The sequence below is a fragment of the Azolla caroliniana genome, unplaced genomic scaffold (genome assembly GCF_043228905.1).
Source record: "Azolla caroliniana isolate FFs.n. ecotype wild unplaced genomic scaffold, voAzoCaro1.0.p SCAF_1, whole genome shotgun sequence".
Classification (NCBI taxonomy): Eukaryota; Viridiplantae; Streptophyta; class Polypodiopsida; order Salviniales; family Salviniaceae; genus Azolla; species Azolla caroliniana.
This window is the reverse complement of record NW_028230436.1, coordinates 7,635,876-7,662,388: the sequence shown is the minus strand read 5'-3', so window position 1 is coordinate 7,662,388 and position 26,513 is coordinate 7,635,876. Positions and strand designations below refer to the sequence as shown.

At 37.1% G+C, this 26,513-nt stretch overlaps 2 protein-coding genes and 1 pseudogene across 4 annotated transcripts; 2 read left to right on the top strand and 1 right to left on the bottom strand.

Moving 5' to 3' along the window:
- The first annotated feature begins 907 nt into the window (after window positions 1–907).
- LOC147868759 (protein GRAVITROPIC IN THE LIGHT 1-like) lies at window positions 908–3,810 on the top strand. 2 transcript variants are annotated; one of them, XM_087323142.1, is made up of 2 exons: window positions 908–1,162; window positions 1,797–3,810. In XM_087323142.1, the coding sequence occupies exon 2, from the start codon at window positions 1,809–1,811 to the stop codon at window positions 3,528–3,530; it is 1,722 nt and encodes a 573-aa protein (XP_087179268.1). In that variant the 5' UTR covers window positions 908–1,162; window positions 1,797–1,808; the 3' UTR covers window positions 3,531–3,810. The 2 variants fall into 2 exon arrangements, with proteins under 2 accessions (XP_087179268.1, XP_087179269.1); XM_087323143.1 differs by having other exon boundaries at window positions 908–1,170; window positions 1,804–3,810.
- A 2,137-nt stretch (window positions 3,811–5,947) lies between these two features.
- LOC147868758 (mitochondrial outer membrane protein porin of 36 kDa-like) lies at window positions 5,948–11,261 on the bottom strand (annotated as a pseudogene). Its single transcript, XR_015530086.1, has 8 exons — window positions 11,163–11,261; window positions 9,780–9,838; window positions 8,718–8,785; window positions 8,256–8,366; window positions 6,958–7,043; window positions 6,773–6,891; window positions 6,650–6,737; window positions 5,948–6,450 (listed from the first exon to the last, which is right to left on the bottom strand). The product of XR_015530086.1 is annotated as a mitochondrial outer membrane protein porin of 36 kDa-like (transcript).
- A 7,148-nt stretch (window positions 11,262–18,409) lies between these two features.
- Window positions 18,410–24,595, top strand: LOC147868757 (protein MEI2-like 5). The gene is made up of 13 exons (XM_087323141.1): window positions 18,410–18,726; window positions 19,827–20,182; window positions 20,391–20,806; window positions 20,895–21,053; window positions 21,243–21,359; window positions 21,453–21,604; window positions 21,672–21,754; window positions 21,901–22,161; window positions 22,256–22,898; window positions 23,028–23,112; window positions 23,206–23,274; window positions 23,357–23,536; window positions 23,855–24,595. Exons 2-13 carry the CDS (start codon window positions 19,900–19,902, stop codon window positions 23,975–23,977), a joined length of 2,571 nt encoding a protein of 856 aa, XP_087179267.1. The 5' UTR covers window positions 18,410–18,726; window positions 19,827–19,899; the 3' UTR covers window positions 23,978–24,595.
- Window positions 24,596–26,513: the final 1,918 nt, after the last annotated feature.

Here is a 26,513-nt window from a genome sequence, read left to right as displayed (position 1 = left end):
GTCTTTTGCTCTTTCTCTTGCTCTTTGCTCTTTTAACTTTCCCATTCATTGGGGTCTTGGCTTGGGCTGTGTGGTCCATGAAGAAGCTCAACAAAATCTGACACAAGCCTATTTACCTCTCTCTATAGAGCTTAATTATACTAGGAAGAAAAATAAAATCGGAGAGAGAGAGAGAGAGCACTAAAAAAATGGCATAAATAAATATATATGGAAATTGGGGGGGGGGGGTTATCTTATCTATCTACAGTACATATTTATTTATTTATATACACATATTTTAAAGGAATACATATACGTAATAAATAAATAAATATACGAACACACATAAATACAGGAAATAAATATGATTGTAAATTTATGGTGAAAATAAGAGAGCAAAGACATACATACATACATAGACATGACATACCAGAATAAAATTACAAATTAAAATACAAAACATAAAAATAAAAGTAAACAAACATTTTTATAGAGACAGATAAACAGAGGTGTAAATATTAATTTGTTTTTTTTGCTTTTTTCTTTATTATTATTATTATTATTATTATGAGCTCCTCCTGTCTTTGGTTTTTCTTCACAGAATCAGATGAAGCCTCCCATCATTTCTTTCTCTGCACAGAACAGAGCAGAACAGAACAGAGCAAAAACAGAGCAAAAACAGAGCAGGTCTGAGCTGTTTGCTGCTGCAGCTGCTATGTCTATTTCTGGACCCCCCCCACCCCCCATAGCTTCTTCTCCCATTTGTTTATTAGTTTTATTCATTCATTGATTTTCCATACCCTCTTTTTTTGGTCACCTCTCTCTTTCCTTTGCACCCACTGTCATTTCCATATCCTCCTCCTCCTCCTCCTCCTTTCTTCTTCTTCTTCTTCTTCTTCTTCCCATCTATCTATCTATTCATTCCATCCTATTTATTTAAGGCTCATCTCAACAGTCTCCATCCTTGCCTCTGATCAGACACCAAAGGAGAAGACAAGGAAAATTTCAAGTAAATGCTTGCATTTAGGGCTTCCAGGAAGCTTTCTTTAATATTGGATGAGCTTTGGTCATTTCCTATTCAGCGCAATCAGAAATCGGGAAGAACGGAAGTAGCCCTAGAATTTTGGCTGCAATTTTTCATGCATTGAAAGCTCTAGCAGAAACACTAACCCTAATCTTGCAGGTAATTATGTCCTTTTTTTTTATTAAAGCCTTTGCTACATTTACAAGAAGTAGCAATCCTGAACAAAATATTATTTGCTTTTCATTATGCCAATTTCGTGGTTGTAAGGTAGAAAACCCTGAAAAGAAATTCATGTTGAGCTTCATAATTTAGGGATTCTGCCACTAAGGGGACATGCAAACCTTGATTTTTTTCTGCATGTCGAATCAGGGAAAAGAAAACCCTAAATTTAATCTGCATTCCCCCCATTTTCTGATATATTATCTTCATATTTTGTAAATGATACTTATCAGATATTCATAGTTTAGTTTCCCGTGTGATTGGAACAAGGAAGCAATATCCTAACTTCTTTTGTCCATGTTGAAACTTAAAATTTAGGATTTTCCCTGCTAATTAGGTGTTCCGAAACTTAGTATTTTCTGCTTAAACTTTAAATTGGTCAGTAGTTTTTCTCCCCTCGAAAAGCTCTAGCATTTCTAGCTATACAAAACTTGCAACATCTGTTAGTTACGATAAATTATTGAATCAGAAAGAATAACAAAACCCTCAATACCACTGCAACTTCAAACTCTATCATCAAATCATCTCTTCTACTTATTCCATCTCTTTTTGTCGATTTTCCATGTCTACATAGATTGGAGATACAATGGAAACAGTGGTAATGGTGCATTCCAAGAGCCCGAACATGGATACTTTTCACAAACAAAACACAGTCCATAGCTTCAAATCATTACACAAAGCTGCAGCTGTAGTAGCATCAGAGGCATGGCCTACTACGTACAATGAGAAATCCATCGTCTTCGAGAGTGACAGAGCCGAAAATTCAAAGGGTGATGATATCAGTGGGAAGTCGAGCAGTGACATGAGCGAGAGGTCTAATGGCGACATCAGTGAGACCTCAAACTGTGGCACCAGTGAGAAATCAAATGGTGACATTGGTGAGAGACATGTTCTTCCATCTTCCGATGTCAGTGACAAGTCAAATGGTGGCACAAGCAAGAATCTCCTCAATCCTGATGACTTCTTCTGTGATGCCACACCATTGTCAGGTACATTTGCTGCCATCGGCCGAGAAGCATCGGCTGATATGAGTGAGTCCCCGAAAATGACTAGCGATTCCTCGTTGAAGCTCCACATCATGGAAGCTCTCATTTCGAGTGTCTTCTCGACTGTGTCTTCACTTAAGAATGCATTTGTTCACCTCCATTCAGTATATATCCCATATGATTCTGAGAAATCTCGCCTTGCAAATGACACTGTGATCGCTGAGCTCAATAAATTCTCCGAGCTCAAACAAATCTATCGAGCCCGAATGGCCGCCATTAGCTCCCCTCATAATATAAACGAAGAAGACCTTGTAAAGACAAAAACCTCGGTAATATCTCCTTATGATTGGATCATGGAGAGCTTTCGGGCCGAGATCCAAGTCAAAGACAGGATCATCCGAGACTTGAAGGAAACGCTAGGGCACACCACAATCAAGAGGGAGAAGCTTGAGAAGAAGGTGAAAAAGCTCGAGCAAAGGCTATTATCTCTGAGAGAACCCACCCTCAAAATCTCTGATAGTAGAACTTCTTTATCCTTGGGCCCATCTCCTCAGTTGCTTGAATCTATGGTTTTAGGAGCTTCTGAAGCCTTGAAGAACTTTGCAAAGCTCTTGATATCGTTGATGAAGAGGGCCCAATGGAGTTTAGAATCAGCTGCAAATTCAATTGAGCCCAACATTGACTATGCACGAGAAACCCACAAGAAGTTTGTGTTCGAATCCTACATTTCCAAGCGAATGCTCAACAACTTTGAAAGAGAGGACCTTGGCGTCCATGATGATGATGATGATGAAAAATCGTCTTGTTATAGAAGCCAAGAAGTGTGTTTCAAGGAATTTGAAGAGTGTAGAACTAGAGATCCTTCAGAAATGGTCATGGCAAAACCAGAATGTGATTTTGGGAAGTATTGTCTCAAGAGGTTTGTAGAACTCATTCATCCAAAGATGGAAGAATCATTCTTTGGGAACCTCAAGCATAGGGAACAAGTGTGCAACGGCATTCACCCTAACACGCAATTCTATCAGAGCTTTGTCGAGCTCGCAAAGTCCATGTGGATGTTGCATAAGTTGGCCTTCTCATTTCGGCCCGGACGAGCTCAGATCTTTGAGGTTAAGAGAGATACAAATTTCTCTCCTCTCTATATGGAAAGCATAGTGCAAATGGTCGGTATCAGTGTTACCGATACAATACCCATGGTGGGATTCACGGTGATGCCTGGCTTTCGTGTGCACAATACCATCATTAAATGCCAAGTTTATCTCACGGGGCTCCTTACAAGTAGTGTTACTAAACCTAAAATAGATGTTTCAGAGTCTCCTTAGACCCTAAACCCTAATACTGTGCTCAATATATATGCTAGGTATGAGACATTCCTCATACATTGATATACTAATAGAAGTGTTCCAAACCCTAAATTGTCATCAATATATGTGTGTGCGTGCGAAGAATCAGATATGGCAATATGCTACATGATAATACAAGCAAAAATGGTAGTTGTAAACCCTAAAACCCTTTCAATAGTTCTCAATATAATCATATATCCATGTGTATAACAAGTGAGATATCAAGGCCATGCCAAGTGGCCTTGATTGGGTTATTGTATTCCTCATCTTATCTCTATTGTTTTCTCTAGTCACAGTTTAAGGAGAGACTTTGGAACACAAATCCTAAATCTGAAGATTGTAGTGATGTATATATACACGCACACGCACGCACGCACGCACGCATAATGAGGACATCATATTGAGATATCTAGAGGGTTATTGAATCACATACCTCTTTTGATCCCTTATATTGGGTCTTTATTTAGGAGAATCATATTGAGATAGCTAAAGTGTTATTGAATCAGAAACCTTCTTTGATCCCTTATATCGGGTCCTTATTTAGAAGAGTCACTATGACACCCTAAATGCCTGATAGATACATACGCACACGTTATAACATCATAGTAAGTCACTCTAATATTATTTCTTTGTCAGTTTCTGATTTTGATAAGAGTGCATTTCCGTACCTTACATTGTTTCTTCTTCTATTATCATTATTGCATAGTGTTAGCTGATTATATGATGTGCACGCTCACACATACGTGTATATATATACATATGTATAAAGGGACTGTCATCTCCCTCCACTCTTATCTTCTTAGACATAATAGTCTCTAGTGCCTAAAAGCAATCAGCAAGGCTAGGATTGCCCAAATACAATACAACACCAACATATTCAAGCAATGGTTTTGTTTTGTAAACTTGAACTTCATCAAACCTTACTGTGGAAATTTAAAGTTTGGGTTCAAATTACCATTCATATACACAATGAGTTTAGAAAAATGCTTTTTATGTAGCATTCTAAGGTGCTGAACCTTAAACCATTATCTTTGGCAAAGTGGTGTGTATAGGTAACACTCCCTCCATATCATTGTGTCTAACCCTACAACCCATATCATATGGGTCAATCTGTATTTAGGGTGGTAGGTAGTTTAGCAAAATTCAAATGGAGGGAATATACACAAGCTTAGATCAAGTGTGTCCTCACTTTTTACTTCTCACAAAAACGTCAAAATAATCAAGTGATGAGATTTGTACTAATGCCACTACCAATCTTAGACAATGAGCTAAAGCTAAACTTTGATATATCCATACTATTTAAGCTCGGACAATAAGTATTACAAAACTCTCCAAAAAAATTTAGCTTTTGCTCCCTAGAAGCATGACAACCCATCACAAGCATGCCCACTGTAGATCTAATGGGTTGATGTCAATATCTTGTGTTTCAAAAATATAGACAAACGATTGCCAATGCTTTAATGATAAGAGACATGAGAATAACACAAATGGTTCCGCTATCTACAGTGATACCCCTAAGTTTCCCAAAAATTACCCCAATGTTTAAGCAAAATTACCAAAATACTCCTTGCTAATTCAATTTAAATGGCACAATTAATTAGAGATTATGACCACTGATTATGGACTCTCATTTGTTAATAAAAAATGAGCGTGATAATATAGATATTTTAGTGCTCACACTCAATATAGTAGTTAATTGTGATCTGGGCTCCAATTAACACTCGTAATATTTAGGAGTATTACAAGTATCGACAAAAACATCTCTTGCCCTTAGAAGCGAGTGTTATTACAATTAATTTGATTGGAAACCAAATACGTGCACTTGAGTGCACAGATGCAATAAGATTTTCTTTAAAATAATCTACTCCCTTTTTTGCAAGAAGAGTAAATATTGATAAAAACATGTTCTCCATTATGTAGCTGGTCTTGAAGTTGAAGTTGGTATTGAAGGATATCCTAAGAGTGCTCGAGCAAGGGGTGGTACATGTGCATGACATAGAATAATGTGTGAATACCTCTTTGAAGAGGTATTGGAGACTCGCTAATAAGATAACCTCAATGAGGACTCCCATAATTTGAGTTACATTATTGTGTTCTGTTTCTGTCAATCTCAATCTCTGATGTGCTTCTCCCCTGTAAATTTACTTTGCTTGTTGCTCATGTTCGAGAGAATCTTAAATGCATATTCCTAGGGATGTTGCATGTGAAAGAATCCAATGGCTTTAAAGTTTCCTTTTTGCAATAAATAACCACTTTACTAGGCTTCCTCATTTCCTATAACGAAATGATTCCTCTCTTTCTCCACATTTGATGTGAGCTATGTGTCCAAAGAAAAATTGGCCTCTTTAGTTAAGAGATCTATATGTCTCCCTTGTTCTTTCTGTAAATATATGTTCGGACCAAGGAGTTCGGTTGTTTTTACAGAGTTGTATCACAATTGCTTTGTGAGCTTTACAGCTTGGATAACGTTTAAATTGATTTTTTGGCTAGCAATGTTGATAAAACACAAATTTGTAGTGACATTTTATCTGAATATACGTAAGTTATTGACAAAAATCCAAAATAATTCTGGTAGGAAAGTAGAGAGAACCTATAGCTATCCTTCAGGGCCTCAAAGCCAATGCAAGGCCAACCTTTGCTTGTTTATCCAAGGCTTTTGAATCAACTTCAGCTGAAAGCAATACCGTTGATTTTGGCCTCCATTCATGTTGTATAAGACCTGCTACCATACCATAATTGTTCACTCTTCACAATAGTCAGAGCATCCAACGCATAAGAACTTCCAATAGCGAAAGTATTCTCATTCTTAGACAACTTGTGTGCTATTTCCGCCACCGCCATTTTATTAGAGCTGAGGTTCTGAACATAAGAAGCTTTCACTGTATCACATTTATCCATTCTGCATGACATCAGAAAACATATATAGACCGGATGATGTAATGAATGTAATGTATAGGAAAATATCCCGAACTACAACTGCTTTTTTCACAAAATTGCCAAATGAAAGTTATTTTGGGAATTCTGTGAAACAATATAGGTATTTCAGTAAATTTCCCTACTGAATGTTAGATTATATTGGAGTCAAATGGAGGTCATACAAGAGAACAGAAGCAGTGAAATCAGGTTGAAAGATACAGACACCCGTATTGTACTTAGTTAGCAATCCTGTATTTGTGTCAAAAGCCACTTCACCACTTTATTTGTGTCAAAAGTCACTTCACCACCGATAACGAATTTTCCATTACCAAATGCACCATTCACTTCTACTACAGGACAGCTGTCATGCCAATACTACATTGAAGACTAGCATAGCATGATCATGGAGATATTGCACCTCCATCTAGAAACAACACATAGAAATGTTAAAACAACAATTATAGCAGAAACATCTGGAAACACTGCATACCTTTCCTGAATTTGGATCTGGGATTGTAAAACTGAATGGATCTTCAGACCTGGGGTGATTTCATCCACTGTGACTGTTGTGAATATCTAGTGCAGCTTCAAGATATTAATATAACACTCTTCTATATAAGTTAACTGGATATCTGATTCGTAAAGAATCTAACTCTGGCAGAGTTGAGAGTTGAGTATGCGGAAGCAAAGTGCCTGTTTAAGAGTGGGTGTGTGCGGAAAAGATGAAATCAGAGAGAATAACCAGAAAATAAGAAAATATACAGTACGGGGATGGACAGCTTATGCACCGAAGAGAAAACTATATTAATTAACTAAAGATCATCAACAACACAATGGGCCAAGGGGGTTTTATACACAAGTCCTCAAAGGACTGCCACATTAAATGTGTTGGTGGAATTTAATCAAGAGATATCCACTCAAGTACGATTTTGTCATAAGAATATGTGACATTCTTTGACCACATTCACTCTTAACAACTACACAGATTACAATAAAGTGTGCTCACACACTTTTTCACACATTGTGCTTTTCTTCATAGCACATGTTTACACAAGTTGAGCTTGATTCTCAACATGATTTCCTTTTCTATTAATAAAGAATACCTAATTTCACTATCTCCCTCCAGCAGTAAGTACCAGGCATAACTAACATCCACAAGCATTCCATACCAGCCACATGGATATACAATCTACTACGTCCTGTCCCTGCCCCCTCTCCAATGTCCACAAGGGGTATCCCACACATCCATTCGCATATTGAGCTCGACAGAGCTAAAAATGATAACAAGTATTCAAAAATCTTAACCTTGACTTGCACATCATTGAGAATAACACGGCCAATAAACCTTACTCCAGGTCCAATACAAGCATTTGCTGAGATACAGAGTTTTGGGCCAAGCTGTCCTCCAAAAGATATCTCTCTTCCTCTCTCCCTCACTCTCTCTGCAAAGGCTTATTCTGGTGGTAAATGCATAGTTTTACTAGCTAAGAGACTTGGGTTCATTCGAAGCTATTTTGCTAGATCCTAGTGAATGTATGGGCTAAGCACATGACCTCCTAATCATTGCCAAACAAACATTTATCAATTCACATGGTCTTGACTACTGAGACAATTAAATACAGCCTTTCCCAAATACGCAAGGCATGAAATAATGTATTATGTGATGCAAAAACATCTATTCTCATCTCAGTAGTCCATGACAATAAAAATGGACTGAAATTTTAAGAAAATAGAAATACAAACAAAAAGCAGAAGAATAAAAAATACGAATGAGAAATAGAATTATACGCGTGAGTTTGTGTCTAGCTTTATATCTGTTGTTACATTCCTTTTCTTGAGCTTTGTCACAATATCACCAAAAAATAAATCTCCTTTTTTAACTCCAGTTGTGGTAAATGTCTGTAAACAAAACTCTCTCTCTCTCTCTCTCTCTCTCATAATTCCTCATACATATAAGCACATTTTGAATAAGTACATTCCCATATACATAAGTACAGGCCTACATGTCGTATGTTGTTGCATACAGAAATACAGATTTACATATCGTGTTCTACTGATAAACATGCATGCATGCAAACATGATTTTAAAAGTTACTCCAAAAAATAAATATGTTTCACATATTCTAACTTTTAAGACATGAAACTAAAGAGACTACCCTCATAGCAATATTAAATTTCTTAGAAACCATTAGCGTTCATTATAATCCTCGAGTCTAAAAGAACTATTAGCAGTAAAGAAATGCAACAAACCAATCCTGTCTCTGACTCTGTAGTGATTGTGATTTTATGGTCTTGATGATAATCTTTGTACAGTAGATCTGGAAAAGAAGAAACAGATGAATTATCCCCATTAGAAAATTCAGACACCAAATTGGCAGATTTAAACAGGAACTTCCTAAAGCAGTTATAAAAATAAATAAAGAGCTTCCTAAATATAGAAAAAATAAACAAATGGAAATACTAACATGTGTCTTCACATACATATGATCAATTTTAAAATGCTGTTTTGTGGTACCACACTATTTACCTTTCACAGCCTTGACCTTCAAGCCAATTAATAAACAAAGCGCCTAGAAATGCATATATCCTTGCTCTCTAAAATTATTTGACGTCGCATTATAATAGACTGGACATTATCACACAGTTTATATATAGATAATAATGCTTTAGACAACCATTACAAGGACAGAGTGAGTTGTCAGGAATTATACATGAAAGTGCCTCACCCAAAGAAACAAGGGCGTTGAAGACAATAATATATTGAATCTGTCTCTGGATGAGCAGTTTGCACTGGATCACAATCTTCTAAAGAAAGAAGACATCATTCAAATGCTAGAATTGGTTGACTAACACAATTTATGGTTCTTGGGATCAAATTGTGACAAAGGAAGCTTACTGACCTGCAACTGTAATGCTTGTTTATTGAAAAAAAAATGTTTTCTTTTCTAAGATATACAACTCAAATAATAAATTAGCCCTTGAAAGACCATATAGAACTTCAAGAACAAAAAATATAGAGACAAGAAGACAGTTCTATATGTACTCACCTTTAAGGTCAAGGCTGTGAACAAATGTTTCAGAACAAATTAAGGTCCTATTAAATGATAATAGGTTCTCCAAAAAGATATAGAAAAAAAATCAACAGATCTACAATCTTTCAGAATTAAGACCAAATATTCCAGCTTAAGCAGCTATGAGCACTTTTGAGTTAAATTCTGTCTCTTGTGAAAAATAAACATGATTGAAAATCAGTGGATACAGTATAACCTACTTGATTGAGACTGGGTTATGCTAAAAACAATATGTACTCACCTTTACTCTTCTTGCCAATGTCAGAAAACAATCCTAGTCTCTTTCCCATCTTCTCAAAACTACATAAAACAGAATATTCCAGCTTAAAAAGCAGAGCAGTAGAAAAAGCATAGAAGAGATTTCAGAATGCACATATACAATATACAAAATAACAATGTACATATATAATTCATGAACTATTACTTGTCCCCCGACATTCTTTGTTGGTATGAAAATCACATCAAAACAATAAAGTTCAATCAAAGTTCCTCGGTCCCTATGCATTGCACACATAAATTTCCTGGGTCCCCTAACATTTATATGCTTGACAGTCTTCACAGTTTACTATCAGTATTCTGAATGGTGTCCTCAACCACAATTCAATGCAGAAATCCGGTTCTTGATCTGTATGTCTCTCTCATAGTTTGCCCGAAAGGAAACATAATTGTGCAATGTGAAGTTTCTTCACCTTCAATGTTCTGCCAGAGATTTTTCTTCTTCCTCAAATTCTTCTATTTTGTTCTTATGGTTTCCCTCCCTAGGCTATCTTATTACACTGTTTGGATGTGCATGTATGAGAATGATGCACCTCTAAAGCATAACATTCTTTCTTCTCTGGATCGCATTATATGATAAAGTGTTTACTCTTTCTTTTCAGGGGAATTTTCTATCAAATGTAAATTTTCAGTCAGTTTCTTAACATGCCAAGAATGCATGAATCTGAATTTCAAGGTTATCATTCCTTATTCAGAAACTCTCTCTATTGCCTTCTTCCTTGCATTCTCCCATCTTGCCTAATGTTCACATTCATGCTCACATTGATCATATGCTACCTTCGCATACTGAGAAACTTAATTTTACATAGAATAAATCAATTGAAAACAAGGACTAACACAGCTTAGATTGCTTCATAATGCATGTTACGATGCTCATACAATATCTTCCCACGGCAGTTTAAAAGTGGAATTTTTTTATCGTTACGGAATTCATTGAAAACTATAAGTACTGGTTATAATGCTCATGTTCATGCTACCTTAACAATTAATATTGGCATTTAACTAGACTGGTGGACATAATGTTCACAGTTCTGCATTTCCTTGCAGATGAAAAACTGATTTGTTTTGCATTTGGCTGAATCCATTAGAAACCAAAAGTAACAAAACTGAGATTTTGCTTGAAACACGCTCCATTGGAAGCAAAGGAGATATTTCGATACAATGTGATATTTGATTCCAATCAATGATGCAATGCAAGGAAAAGGAATAAACGGAGCTCAAAACCGTTTCTATATTTATCATCACCAGAATGACGACACGCTGAATGAACTGAAAGAATGCCACGAGGAAAGAAAGAGAAGAAAAGAAGCGATTGAAGAAGACGAGACGGAGGACTTCAGATGAGAACCTGAAGAGAAGCAGCAGCAAACGAATGAAGAGATCGATCCTTCTGCTCCTCGGAGGTTTCAGAAGAACCAGAAGAAGGAAAATGAGTGTCCGAATCAGCAAAGGAAAATCAAAAGAGGTGAAGAGGAGGAGGAGGAGGAGGAGGAGGAAATCAAATGCTCAGGTTTCACACCTGGGCGCCCATTTTACGTTGCTTTCAATAGCAATGGGCCCGGTTCCGGTTCGGTTCGGTTTCTTGGCCTTCAAACCAAACCAAACCAAACCATTTATTCATAATAAAAACCGAACCAAACACACACATACAAACTCCCTTTTTCATCAACGTGTAAGGTGCTTTATCTTCACCTCATACATAGTTATCACACTTGTTGATCACATTAAATTTCGTCACAACTTTTCACTCTTCCGCTCGTGGCCTTCACTAGTCTTGAACTAATTCTGTCGTAATCTCACACGTAACCACTAGCATTATTATTAATCTCGAGTTTCTTCTCCACTGAAGGTTTTTTTCGCAATGTCATCATATCACAACTCGATAAAGATGGGGTGGTTCATGGTTCACACATTATATTGCATATGTTGCATCAAACTTTATTACAATATTCAGCGTGGAAGAAGGAAACTACACTCATCGTACAACCCATAGCTTTGTCCACCTCTCTAGTATTGGTTGAATGCAACTTAGCTCACATTCTCTTCAATGTGTGATGGGTCGTGGGCGTGGGGGGTACAAGTGAGGAAAGTCATTGACTATGTATGTGTATTTTGCCTTAAACATTCTAACACGATGTGTCTTATGAGGGTTCCTATACACTCCAATAGATGTACTTTTAGACTCTCCATTCATTGGTTGTCAATATCATGATGGTGCATGCACCTATCATTTTCTCTATCCGATCACGTTAGTCCCTTTCTAACATTAATTTACCTACCCTTCACTTATGTTTTGTAAATATTAGTGGCCTACCCTCATCTACATCATGTGTACATAACAAAATACCGTCCACAAATAAATGGAGTGTATGCTTTGAGTTTAGGCTTCAAAATAATTGGAGAAGTTGTTATATGTCGGAAAATCAATGCAACCAAAGCTATTATATTAATTGTGGATGGGAAGTGACGCTAATGTCAATCCCATGGTAACATTGGTTTTGCTTCATGGAGTAGAAGTGTGGGGACACACTATCCCTCTTAATGCATGGAATGAGACTGAGAATACCTAGAATATGTTATTATGGAGAATTGGGAGTGGATTGGACAAGAGTGCTTGTGCAATCACTCTCGATCCTCTAGTTTCGCGACCCTATCCTCGTGATGCGTGGTTTCCCCGTTCAATAGAGAACATGCTTATATGTTTTTATGTGTACTTTTAAAGCTCTTCTTAGAGTTTAATTAGTCTCTTAATAAAGATCCATCATCCGACATCCCAACCATTGCTTCCACGTGGCTTATTTCATACTCGCTTCGATGTGATAGGGAACATTGGGGCCTCAATTATGTGACCAATCAAATATGCACATTTTGCCCCAATGCTCATATGTATTTTGATACAACGCTTTGTTGTTGATCAATTTAACTGTGTTTTCTAACATATTCAACCCGACCCAATCATCACATGAATTTTGTTCATTAATAAAGTTCTTGAACATTGAGAAAATGTGTAATCTCAATCGAGACGTTTATTAGTAAAGGTCTTGAACATTGTGAGTCATTTGTACAAAGAGATCTATTTTTAGGACTATAATCGTAACCATAGTTCTCTAATCTTAGGGTTAATTGTGGGCTAATTCATTGAGAACGGAAAGTAAGGATTGAGTTATTTTCAATCCTACTATGGGAGATAACTTTAGAGTGTGTCATTACTTTATCGTTCATAATAGTGCAATAGGTATGAGATAGATAAACAATGGCCTAAGGTTTAACCTATATAAGAAGGCTAGCTACATTCATGAAGGGGTTCATCTTTATAATTTTGATAAAGATTGTGACAATGCGGCAAAGCTCTAGATTCATACATGTGGGCCTATTTTTGCTTCAACCCCACGGTATGATCCGTGTCTAAATTTAGTGGTATAGAACACTAGAGTGTAGTGGGAACTCAAATCCATCTCTTGCCTTCACCATGAGGTGGTCTAAAGTTCCTTGTTCATTAATTTCTTGTTACTTTTGCTTAATGTTAGCTACATTCATGAAGGGGTTCATCTTTATAATTTTGATAAAGATTGTGACAATGCGGCAAAGCTCTAGATTCATACATGTGGGCCTATTTTTGCTTCAACCCCACGGTATGATCCGTGTCTAAATTTAGTGGTATAGAACACTAGAGTGTAGTGGGAACTCAAATCCATCTCTTGCCTTCACCATGAGGTGGTCTAAAGTTCTTTGTTCATTAATTTATTGTTACTTTTGCTTAATGTTAGTCTACACCTTATAGACAAATAACTTTCACCCTATTTGTGTCTCGAGCTATTACATCATCCACTGCACAGAATATTATATCAAACACTCAATACAAACAAGTTCTCTTGTAAACAATATTGATTGCATCTTCCACGTCTTTTCTATAACTAGAATTTGTGAGAAAACCAAATATATTTTATGGTTGATGTGTCTCGAGCTATTACATCCTCCACTCCACTAAATATTATATCAAACACTCAATACGAACAAGTTCTCTTGTAAACAATATTGATTGCATCTTTCACGTCTTTTCTATAACTAGAAATTGTGAGAAAACCAAAAATATTTTATGGTTGATAACTTTCACCCTATTTGTGTCTCGAGCTATTACATCCTCTATTGCACAAAATATTATATCAAACACTCAATACAAATCAGTTCTCTTGTAAACAATATTGATTGCATCTTTCACGTCTTTTCTATAACTAGAATTTGTGAGAAACCAAAATATATTTTATGGTTGACATTTTAGAAACTCGTTAGGTTGCCCACTTTGCCATTCACCTATTGAGACTCTGAGGCATTGTCTGTGGGATTGCCCTCAAGCTCAAAAGGTATGGGATAGAGTGACTCGCCTCCTTACGACATGTGAAGTGGAAGGAACAACATCGTCGAGTGTTGCGGCATGGCTTGATCACTCCGTTGATAGGTGGATGGACACCTTCAATGCGGATAGTTGGTGCTACGTATGCATGAGAGGCAAAATCGCCAAGATTCGATTTGAGAGAGGCTTGCAATCCGCATCCCCTAGGTTCTCAGACATTTGGATGCTGATCGTAGGCTTCACCCAGTGGTATGTATGGAAAGCGCGTTGCCTAAAAGTCTTTCAGGATCTGGTCTAGCCCCCAGAGGAAGTGATCATGGACATATGGTTTGCGCTTATCAGTTGCCTACGAGGGCAATTAGACGAGGTTTGCAGCCATTCCACTGAAGTGGTTACTGCTCGTTTGCGCTTTTGGCAGAAATGGCGGAACACGCCAATGTGACACAAGGAGGAAGTGGCCCGTGGTGGAACTACCAGTCCCCACGCTGGCTGTTTCCGTCTCACTTACCACCCTCCCTTCGTTGTCGACCCCAGGAGTTGTCTCGTGCTAGCCATCACTGAAGGGCATTGTTTTTAGCTATAGGTACTTACATTAAGTAGTCCGTCCGAAAGGCGATGTAACTAGTCTCATTTTCTTGAACTTGATCGGAGAGAGATTCCCCGATCTATGTTTAAGCCTCCTTGTACAATCTCTTTGTAATAATCCTTCCTAACTAATGGGAAAGTAGCTTCATTTTGGAAAAAAAAAATGAACATCTAGCGCATGTATATGATATTATTATATGCAAATAACATTCTCAATAAACAATATTAATAGTTAAATATATGTATGTTTAACATGCAATTCTATTATATTTTTAGGACCATGTAGGCATTTAGAATGTCTCTTTCATTTGCAAGTAGTGATCCCATTTTAATGTTATGATATTGGGACTTTCATCTATATTGCATCATTCAAGTAACGTATATATTTACGTTTGACTTTAGGATTAATGCTAATTTGCACTTGCACATTTTTATTTTATTTATAAAAAGATATCCTGTCATTAGTATAAACATTTTACAAGATTTTAAACCTCTATGTGATCGGCAAGGGAAACAACCATTTCGGCGGCTGAAAATGTCAATAAGGAGTGTCGTAATTGGCTGTCTTGAATGGAGTAGTTGACCAGATAATAAGAAACTCATGCCGTTGAGCAATTTTAGCCTCATAATCTCCAACTATACCATCCCATTGACCCTTCAAAGTATGAACTATGTCTAACCAAATATTTGAAACCACTTCAATTGGTGGTGTTTTACGTTGATGGAAAACGAGAGAGCACCAAGCCTTCTAGATGTGACATACAATGGTACTACTCAATATCTCCATACTGGCTGGACTTCCTTCCGTACTCCTGAAAACTGTAATGACAGCAATGGTAGTGTATGAACACTTCCATATCTAGTGTAAAACCCATGGTCCATAGATTCGGTGTCATAATGGAACGCATTGCACTTGCACATTTCAAATAATATTATAGCGAGTTTTATTGAGCCAAAAACATTGGCAAAGTGATCAAATTTTTTCTCTTTGATATGCGGGCTTCGTGACCACTTGCAACATATTAATGATAGCTTAAAAAGCACTTTCCCAAAAGTGTGTTCCATGAAACTATGCAGCCATACCAAGAGCTTGCTTAAAATTGTATAAATACTTTATGCAGAGCACCCATGAGCGAATCGAATAATTAGACATTAGTCAACATAAAACTCCCTTATTATTTAATAAATTGTTGCATTGGAAAGTTTCCTTTTAGTGCTTTAAATTAGCATATTGTCTTTGTGTTCTAATCGGTTTTTAAGTTCTCAACAATAATCAATATTTAAGACTTTAGCCATACATTGCATCAACATGGACACGAGAATGTGTGAGTTTTCATCATAAGTTTTTTGTGCAAACAATTTTAGGTCTTTGAAGTTCTCGTTAGCAATCAATGAAAACCCACGTGATTGGAGCCCCCTTTCTCCTAAATTTTAAAATCTATGGAAATGTGTGTTTGAGGTTGGTGTTTATGTATGGCACAATTTGTCTACATTAAGATAAGATTCACTTCTTTTTGTCTTGTAATGAATGTATAGTTATCACATCGTGAGATATTAGGATGTTTGGAAAATTGCAAATTAGTTTATTGTCATTGTTCTTACATTAACATATTTTGCATTCAATATATACACCCCGATTCACAATTACAAAACTTAGAATTCTCATGTGGCTTGCTAAGCTTTTATTTTCTCCTTTGACATGCAAGATGTCTTGTAAGATATGAGTTGTAAATGATTCCTTTGTACATTCTTAACTAATGGAAGTAGATGTTTTTTTGAAAAATAAATAAAAATAAATTCATATTTTCTTGTAATCTCATTGTGCAACCACGAGAAAAGAAACATGTAAACTCCAAAAATGTGATTAGATGTTTTGTCAATGAGAGAGCTACTCTGCAAAACGCGCATACCAACTTTATCACCAAGTTCTAATTTCATAAAACAACTAGTAACATCTCCACTTTATTCAATAATACATACACACATAAGACAAATTCACAAATACATACAAACTTCTGTGTGTTTTCATACGCGAACTTAGTAAAAAAGGACAAAGTTTATTGGGATCACTCTCAATCATAAGAAAGTTCATGATCACACTATTGCTTCTCCAACCTCTAAAAGGATGACAAACATAAAAAAGCATCCTAAAAAAGGTGTACTGTGTAATAGATAAATCCCTAAAAAAACGCGCCCAACAATATGTATTCGGGCCAATACTGAATGGCTAGACAACCTGATTATACTTGGGACTAGGTACTTAATAACAATATGGTGTTTCATGGCTTATATACCAATCATGTTATCACCGTAGTTTGATCTTCTTATTCATCATGCCTTGTCGATATCACATCCACACGAGAACTTGTATTTTATCTCTCTCTCTCTCTCTCTCTCACACACACACACACACATATATATATATCCTAGTAGGTGTAGTTTGAAATCCTAAAGGTTATGACGAACAAGAAGTTGTCATCAAGGAAGAAAAAGACAAAATTTTGCAAGGATCAAGATTACGATGAAATGAATCAATAAGGCTCTTTATCCCATCATTCTAGGAGATCCATGTTTACGAACGCAAACATGCCATTCTCAAGTCTTACACGAAAAAGTATCAAAAAAATATGGGCAATATAGACAAGTGAACTTGGTACATGGTACAAAGCTTGGGATAAGTGACAAGTTGACTCCCTTGTAGCAACAAAAGAACTGAAAAATGTCGAGAGAGTTTCACAAAGGTAGAGAAAAGGAGGAGAATGGATAAGAGCGAGGGGATAACAAGGCAAGGACAAGAAGACTTTTTATCATGGTTAACAAGCCTATATAAATGCTTGAGATATCCTACAAACACGAACAGTTAATTGCATCCAACAACTTTCATTAATGTTGAGATCGCGACGATAACCTACACCGATTTCAAAAGCTTGCGATGGTGGCGATTCTCTCTCCGTGGTGGAAAAGGAGCAGCAGGCATGGGCTGGTTGCGCGACCCTTGGAGTGGATTCAGATCGGATCATATCATCACATCGATTTGGTGTATCGAGAGTAGTTTTTTTGGTGGCGTGCGAGTCTTGAAGGCATGCATGCATGTATGCATGCAAGTATGTATGTATCATATGTGTGTGTATGTATGTATGTATGTATGAATCCATCTCTCTATTTCTCTGTCTCTCCCTCTCTCTGTCTCTCTCTCTCTCTCACACACACACACACACACAACACACACAGAGTGTGTGTGTTTCTTCTTTTTGTCTTTTTTGCAGTTGTGTGTCACAACTTCTTCTTCTTCTGCTTTGCTTGCTTTAGAGAGAAGAAGATATTTCTAACTTTGAAAGGTTCAATTCCCTCCCCATCTCTCTTCTCTCCCCTCCTACCTTTACCTTTTTTTTCCCTCCTTTCCTCCACCCACCCACCCCACCCACACACACACACACACACGCTCCCTGTCTCTCCTCCTTTCTCTGTTTTACTCCCCCCCCTTCTCAATCTTATCACCTCCTTCCCATCGCCCCTACCCCTCCCCCCCAATTTCAGCACCAAAGCCACCAATTCTGAAGCAAACTCGAACCTAAGCAGGGATAATCATCAGTAGTTTTAATTTTTTTTTTTAATTTTTTTTTTTAATTTTTTTTTTGTGATGGATCAGATCGGTTAGGCCATTATTGTAAGTGGGTACTTGCTCTCTTCTCGAGATTCTATGCAATTCTGAGCTGAGGAAAAAGAAAAGCTTGACCTCCCAGCCGTAGGCATTGAGGAAAAATATGAGTATTCTAGTCTTGACGGGATCAAATAGAAAGCTTCTTGAATTGCACTGGATTCACAACTTTGTAGAATTTGTTCCTTACTCTGTTCCAATTTGAAAGATTTTAGGGCTGAAAGCTAAGTACAGGGAAAAATTGCCCTCTTGCGGAGTGTCAGAGGAGCTTCCAGTCTGTATTGTCTCCTCTGATTACTCCGTAGAGGATATTGCCAGGTAATCTATCCAAATCTCTCTTCGTTATGTGTATGTTGTGCTATGCTTTGTTTTGGCCTTTCCTTTGTAGCACAAGCTAAATAAGTTTTTTTACACGAAACATTGCATTCTGTGAGGAGACTCCAAAATTGAAATAATCTTCTCTCATTACACTAAGTTATCTGTACATATTTGAAATTTATGTATGTAGTTTTCCAAGTTTCAGCATTTCTTTGAGTTTCCTTTTTGTGATATTCGAAAAAATAAATGCTCTGTTTGAAGCCCAAAAGTTCTCGGAAATTCTCTCCACCAGTGTCTGGTAAAGAATTGTTTGCATTATTGGCCAAGTTCCCTTCTTAGTCAAGCACGAGAAAATATCACAAATTAGGTTGAAATTTAGCTGAAAATTGATATGCGTCTACCTGATTTTATTTACTTTATGAATATCAACCTCAAAATTTTCACATTATTATCTGAAGAATCAAAAGGTGTAATGTCCAGAAACTTTACCACAGGTATAGGACATTTCATCATCAGTTAGCTTTACTTCTTGTAGGTAGAGGGAGGTGATGAATAAGTATGCCATGGGCAATTCTAAACAAGTGTAAGGAACTTTGAGAAATTCCTATTTTAGCCATCATTGCCAACAAACATACACAATGAAATTGAAAAATTGTGACCCTGTACGTCTTACATCTCCTGAGTATTAACCTCTCACATCATACAGAATCTGTATAAGTAAATTAGAAGGCCATATTTGTTGAGATTGAATGTGGCCAGTCATATATCTCACTGAAGGCGTCCTTTATCAGATCACAGTATCCTACACACGGCATCACCATGATTAATGATATCTTCACATTGCATATTCCGCAGTTCTATATGGTCATGTTTTAAAGGAAAGTTTTTTTTACTCAGAGATCATATATGCTAATGCGTAATTCAGATGTCATATGCGGCTGGATGTCTGCATGAGCCCAAAGAAATCTACCTCATCTCAGTAGTTTTTCTTTTCTGCTGGGCATTAATGCTTATTTTGTAGGCGATTTTGAAAAAATGTGTTGTCCGTGTATTGATGCAGCAAATTTTCTTTGCCTGAAAAGTTCCTTGTGTTGATGCAGAAGCTTTGTCTGGGGAGGATTAATGCCAGGAATATATGATTAGTGGTGACTCAGAAAAAAACCCAAAGAATATATGGCTCCAGGAAGTAGGTCATCAGATTATCCAGTTATAATATCTAAGGCTGCTGAAGCGGACTGGTCTTATCATGGTGATGATTGGTCAAAGAAATCTTCAATCAAGCTGGACTCTGGTAACAATGTGTTTGGTCTAGCTAAGAACACAAACTTCTTGTCAGGTTCGTGGATTGCATCTCCCGGGCAATCTTCGTTTGCACCATCCGATTTAATGGGTGGTATCACAAATGGGTATCATGGGGATCTTGAAGATAGATTATCATCGTTCTTACAAGACAAGTGTAAGCTATCCATTTTGTTCTTTTGTTTGCAAATTACTGTGCTTTTCATGTCGTTGTTGATGCACCTTTTACAGATTCCCAAGATATTTTTTGTGAGACTACTTCACTATCATATCATAAGCACATGCACATACATGCATTTGCAATCTAGATGAAACAGCTCTTCACTTATGATATGTTTTGACATTTTAACCTCTATGTCTTTCAGTGAGCTTATCGGCTCCAGACACTACTGCCATTGGAGGATCAAGGATTAATATGCAATCAATCAAGAACCAGCAGTTCGAAATTTCAGGTTTTGAGTGGCAGACTATCAGCAGTTTACTTCCAAGTGACGATGAATTTTTCTCCAGTGTGGTTACTGATCAGGATGGCAGTAACACAGCTAATTTCATAGGCGAGAACGAGGAGTTGGACCTTTTTAGTAGTGGAGGTGGTATGGAGCTGGAAGGTGAAGCCCAAGATCTAAGCAGAGACTTAAAAAAAGGTGTTGACTCCCTTTCTGTAGGCGGAACACCCTCTGGTATAGGAGAGCATCCCTTTGGTGAGCACCCTTCAAGAACTCTTTTTGTAAGGAACATAAACAGCAGCGTTGAAGATTCTGAGCTGCGAACCTTATTCGAGGTATAATTGCAAAAAATTAGAAAAGAGAAACGATAAAAGAAAATTTGTTATGTGAAAAACTTACATGGGGATTTTTTTCCATAATCAGCAATATGGTGATATTCGTACACTGTACACTGCTTGCAAACATCGTGGTTTTGTCATGATATCCTATTATGATATCAGGGCCGCTAGAAGTGCTTTGCGAGCTCTTCAGAATAAAGCTTTGCGACGCCGGAAACTGGACATACATTTCTCTATACCCAAGGTGCACCGTGTTAAAATGAGACATAGTTATTAGAAGTAATCTGTCAAGTTATGTGGTTGAAATCTAAGTTATCTTGAGATAGTTTGGTATAATGTTCAACTTGACAGAAGGACTAACTTGAATACTCACAATCACAAATGCACCTACTTCTATCCGCTAATCTTTGTTTATTTATATGATATTCTACAGGATAACCCGTCTGACAAAGATGTGAACCAAGGGACACTAGTTGTTTTTAATCTTGATGCATCAGTATCTAATGATGACCTTTTGCAAATATTTGGGGTTTATGGTGAGGTTAAAGAGGTAAGTAATGACGTGCATGACTTCAAAATAAGTTTATGATGAATGGATTGTTATGGTCTTATTTTTAATTCTGCATTTTCCTGTCTTTCACAGATCCGTGAAACACCACACAAACGACATCACAAATTTATAGAGTTCTATGATGTAAGATCTGCTGAAGCAGCTCTTAGAGCATTAAATAGGTGTGACATCGCAGGCAAACGTATTAAACTGGAACCTAGTAGGCCAGGAGGTGTGCGCAAAAGGTACATTTCATGCTGAAAACTCCTCAAATTCATTCTTTGGAAAAATTCTTATCTTTATTTTGAATAGTCTTATGCAGCACTTGACACATGAATTGGAACAAGAGGAAAGTTCTAATGCTAGCTCTCCAGTTACTACCAAGTCTTCGTCAGGTTTGAGTGACTTGTTTCCTTTCATGGTTAATCTTTCAATCTGGATGTGTAGGGCATGAACGTGCATTCACTCGATGAAACACTTTAGATTATACACTTTTGATGTGAGTATATATATTGATTTTGTATGTGCATAAACCTTGCAGTTCATGATAGTTCTTTCACTGAAAACATGCAATCAGTTAAAGCTTCAAATTCTTTGGGCTATACGGGGCGTGGTATGAATCCAGCATCCTATGGTTGGCCAAACACTTTCTCTGAATTTGGTCATGGCCTTGTGGAAGCTGTGCAACATAGCTCTGCAACAACTATTTCAGCACTGAGAGCCCAAATGATTTCGAATAATCTGACAAAAATGGGCATATCCAATTTCAACAACGTGCCATTGCTTCGATCGCCAAATGGAGGCAAATGCCATACCATCTCACGTGAAATTTAAATTACGATCCAGAAATCTGTAGTCTGAATGCTCATTCATATTTTTGGCTGGATGCTTACCAGGTCTTTTGCCAGCTTCACTGCAAGCATGCTCACTAGAGAGTTTACCAGTCACTGGGCTTCTAGGGAACAATCTGAATTCTTTATACCATAAAGATATTTCAGCTGCACAGTCTTTGGGTGTCAGTGGATTTGTTAATCATTTTCCATTTGTGGATGTTAACCCAAACAATGGGTCTAGTCCATCAGCATATCATCATCATCATCCAGTGGGCTCTGCTCCTGTAGCACCATTTCCCATTTTAGATCAACGTCAGACATTTTTTAGGGAATCCTTTGAAACACCTCTCTCAGTAAACAGTGGATCCCTTGGAGTAGTATTTGGAAGGAAGAATTCAATGGAACCTCAGTTCTCAAGCAGTCTTGGTCGTGTTATGCCAAATACCATATTGGGTAATGGATTTGTGGACCATACTGTTTATCCTAACCTATGGCTGATGTCACAACAGCCCAAAGGGAGCTCAACTTCAAAGCCAGCAGTTGATGCAGCTTCTGATTGGGGTGGGATGGAACGTGGTAGTAGAAGCCGTAAAACTGATAATCCACTGGCACAACATGATAGAAAACAGTATGAGCTGGACATTGAGAAGATACTGCAAGGAGGAGACATACGCACCACTCTCATGATCAAAAATATACCAAACAAGTATGATTCTCAGCAATTAGTTTGAATCTTGTTTGTTCTTCAAACTTGAAGCTTGGAAACCATAATGTAGAAATGGAACACTGTTGGGGTCAGAAATTTGAGTTCTAAGCGGTTTGTGGTTATACACAGGTATACATCAAAGATGCTGTTGGCTGCCATAGATGAGCAACACAAAGGGACATATGATTTTATTTACCTTCCTATTGACTTTAAGGTTTGATTGGATTTTTACTCCATAATTTCTTTAGAAAGTATGAAATGTTGAAGAAACCCATAATCTCAATGTTGAATCTCTTTCTCTTTGCAGAATAAATGCAATGTTGGTTATGCTTTTATCAATATGACAGAACCTTCAAAGATTGTCTCCTTTTACCAGGTCTTTGTTGATTTCTATCTACTGCTCAATTATAGAGTTATATGCTAGTATGTTGTTTTGACCCAATGGTTTATTTTCTCAGGCATTTAATGGTAAAAGATGGGAAAAATTCAACAGTGAAAAGGTGGCTTCATTAGCCTATGCACGAATACAAGGAAAATCAGCCCTGGTTGCTCATTTTCAGAATTCAAGCCTGATGAACGAGGATAAACGATGCCGACCTATTCTTTTCCACTCAGGAGGTCCTAATATAGGAGACCAGGTTTTCTTCAGCATTTATGCTGCTTTGTTTGGGACAAACACCAAAATGTCCAATTCTGTTGTGTTATTTCCCAGAATACCCTCAAGCCATGAAAAATTACCTCCGTACAATATTTACAACTACGAATGGGTGTCCTGGTAATTCTTTAGTGACTAAGGGTATTCTGGAAAATATCCAAAAGAATATTTCGATGTTTTTCCCATGTTTCTATGTGGGCATCCAGGAGAATTACTTTCTTTCTGCCCCTTCTATCTGCTCTTTGGTGTGTACCTCTGTAGAAATGGAAATAAGTAACACTTTGGTGTTTGCTTCTTGAAGGAGGCTTTTCCGGTAGGACCAAATCCTCGAATGCGCTTGGGCAAGACTCGTGGAGGTGCTGGTGTTAATCAAGGCATCTCTATTAACAATAGTAACAAAGACAAAGTGAATCTTGGGTTTTAATATTAACCCAGGGAAATCATGGAGCAGTTAACACCACCTCCCTTTCTTCTCTACGAAAAGTAGGAAAGTTATCCTTGAGGTGCATTGTGTTTGTGCTCTAGTTTGTCTGTGAAGTATTGATGTGGGAGCGACTCATGGAAGCATAAGCAGTCTTATGAAACAAAATCAAGAGTTTGCTTTTGCTGCCAGTTTTTTCTTGCACCTGACTCAAAACTTACCATTCAATAAACAATTCCAAACTTGAACATGTTGCGGCTGCAGCTGAATATATATCTGAGAGTTGGAGGAGGATATTAATTTCTGATTTGGAAGAGTGTACCAGTGATTTATTTGCGGCGTTCCATTGACACATTTTGGCGAATCACAAACTCACATAATCTAACATTGAAGAGCATCACGTGACTTGTTAACTGTACAGTTATATATGCCCATACTAATGAGGAACCTGTATCTTATTATTATTCTTAACAATTAAGGGGATATCTTATGCTGTATTTGATACTGACATTCTTATTGATTCTAGCCGGAAGCCAATATTGTTTGCCTTCATTTCAGAGGCATTTCATGTCTATTCTTTGTACAAAATTCATGATATGGGAAGTACTGATTCCATTCTTTAAGCATCTGGCTGACTTGGAGTTGTTGTGCATTTCTTGCTTCAGCTATTTAAGCATGAGAATATTAGTATCATGATGAGCTGCTTTCCAAATTCCTTTATATGCTAATATGCATTGTAGATTTGTTTTGCAAAGGTGATTATATATTGTATGTCTTACTTTGTTCATAGCATGAATTTCCATCCTGATTAGCATACTTCAATAAAAAAGTCCACTGTTATCCTCGATTGTTTTGAATGGTAATTAAGTGTTGAACCTTTGCCTTTTCCTTTCTATACTATTTATTATTGAAGAGGCAATGGCTGCAACGGAGTAGAATAGCTTGACACGAGACTTAATCAACTTCTCTATCTTTGCCAAATCAATATCTTTGGCAAAATCCCTTTAAATGGTAATGATGCAAGGCAATAGAATGGGTGTTGATGATGCAGGCTTTATATAGGGTGTCACTTAGGTGGGCACTACCCTATGGGTTTTTCTCACAAATCAACATGTGCAAAGCATGTGACTCATGATACCTTGGGTGCTCATGTAAGAGGGTTGTAAAATGAAGCAGTCTTGTAATATTGCATTGAGAGGGACCAATAATGAGCCATTTTGCTACCACATGACATTTGAGAATTGATCTAGGTGACACGGGATAGCCATTTCACTACCATTAGGTATTAGAGATTGATTTAGGTTCATTAAGCAACAATTTCTAGATGATGGCAATCTAAGTTGTAGTAGGAGGAAAGGAGATATTGCAGCTATCCTCCTCCTGCCATGAGATTTAAAGTGACAATCTTCCCTTCATTTGAGCAACATATTGACATTGGTTCCTTGTTCTTTGCATTGGGTATTAAAGATTTTCAAGGGTCAATAGTGAGGAATATCTTTGTGTTTGGGAGAAGAAACACACACCAGTTTCTTATCTCTCTCTCTCTCTCTCTCTCTCTCTCTAGGTTCCCAGATCCCCATGTTCTCTAGACAATCATGCTAACCATGTTTGTGCTCATAAAGAAACTCTTGTGGTCCTATCTATACATTATACTACGATCACATGCATTTGACCATATTTTCCCAACTTTAAATTGTTGACAATGGGCACCATCTAAATGCTCATGCATGAATTTGTTGAGTACAATTCTTATTTATCCCTACATTCAATGCTGTTCAACAAAATGTGTGCAAATGGTCTAGGTGCTTTTGTTTTTCCTTGGGGAGCCCGTAATTAACACAATACCATCCACATATGGAGCACAAATTTGGAGTTTGTAAGTTTGACATCCTTTTTATCAAATTGATCCATATACAAAGTTGAAATCCATGAAACTTTCTCATAATTGGTCACAATTCCTCATTATATTGTACCTACGTTCCACACACCGTGTTGTTGTCAATTTTCATGTACATAACTTCACTCTTGCTACACATTCTCATTTGTGTGTTCCTAGTGTGTGCGTCAAAGTCCCTTAACTTGAACAACAAACATGGTTGCAAACCTTATCACATTGTCATTGTTGGGATTGATAGGATGATTAGTATAGTATATCTTCTATATCTTGATGAAAATCTCCCCAAAATTTGTCTTTTTTTGGAAGCTAATTTGTTTTACAATTGCATTCAAAATACTCCAATGAAAAAACAATCTAAAATCGATTGTATTTATATCATAAGCATAATTTTGAAAACCATTTCTCAAAGCTTCTATACTTTAGTGTAAGTACAAAATAATTGTTAGAAGTACACATACTTTGTATTGGAAAATAACTGCACATTCCTTACAAAGAGCCAAGCAAACAAACTTTTGTACACTACATTTACTTAATTGAAATGAAGTTATGTACACTACATTTAAATGTGAAGAAGAGCAAAATATTAAACAATCGAGTTTAGAGGTCATACGGGAGTTTGGATACAAGCAAAACGTAAATGGA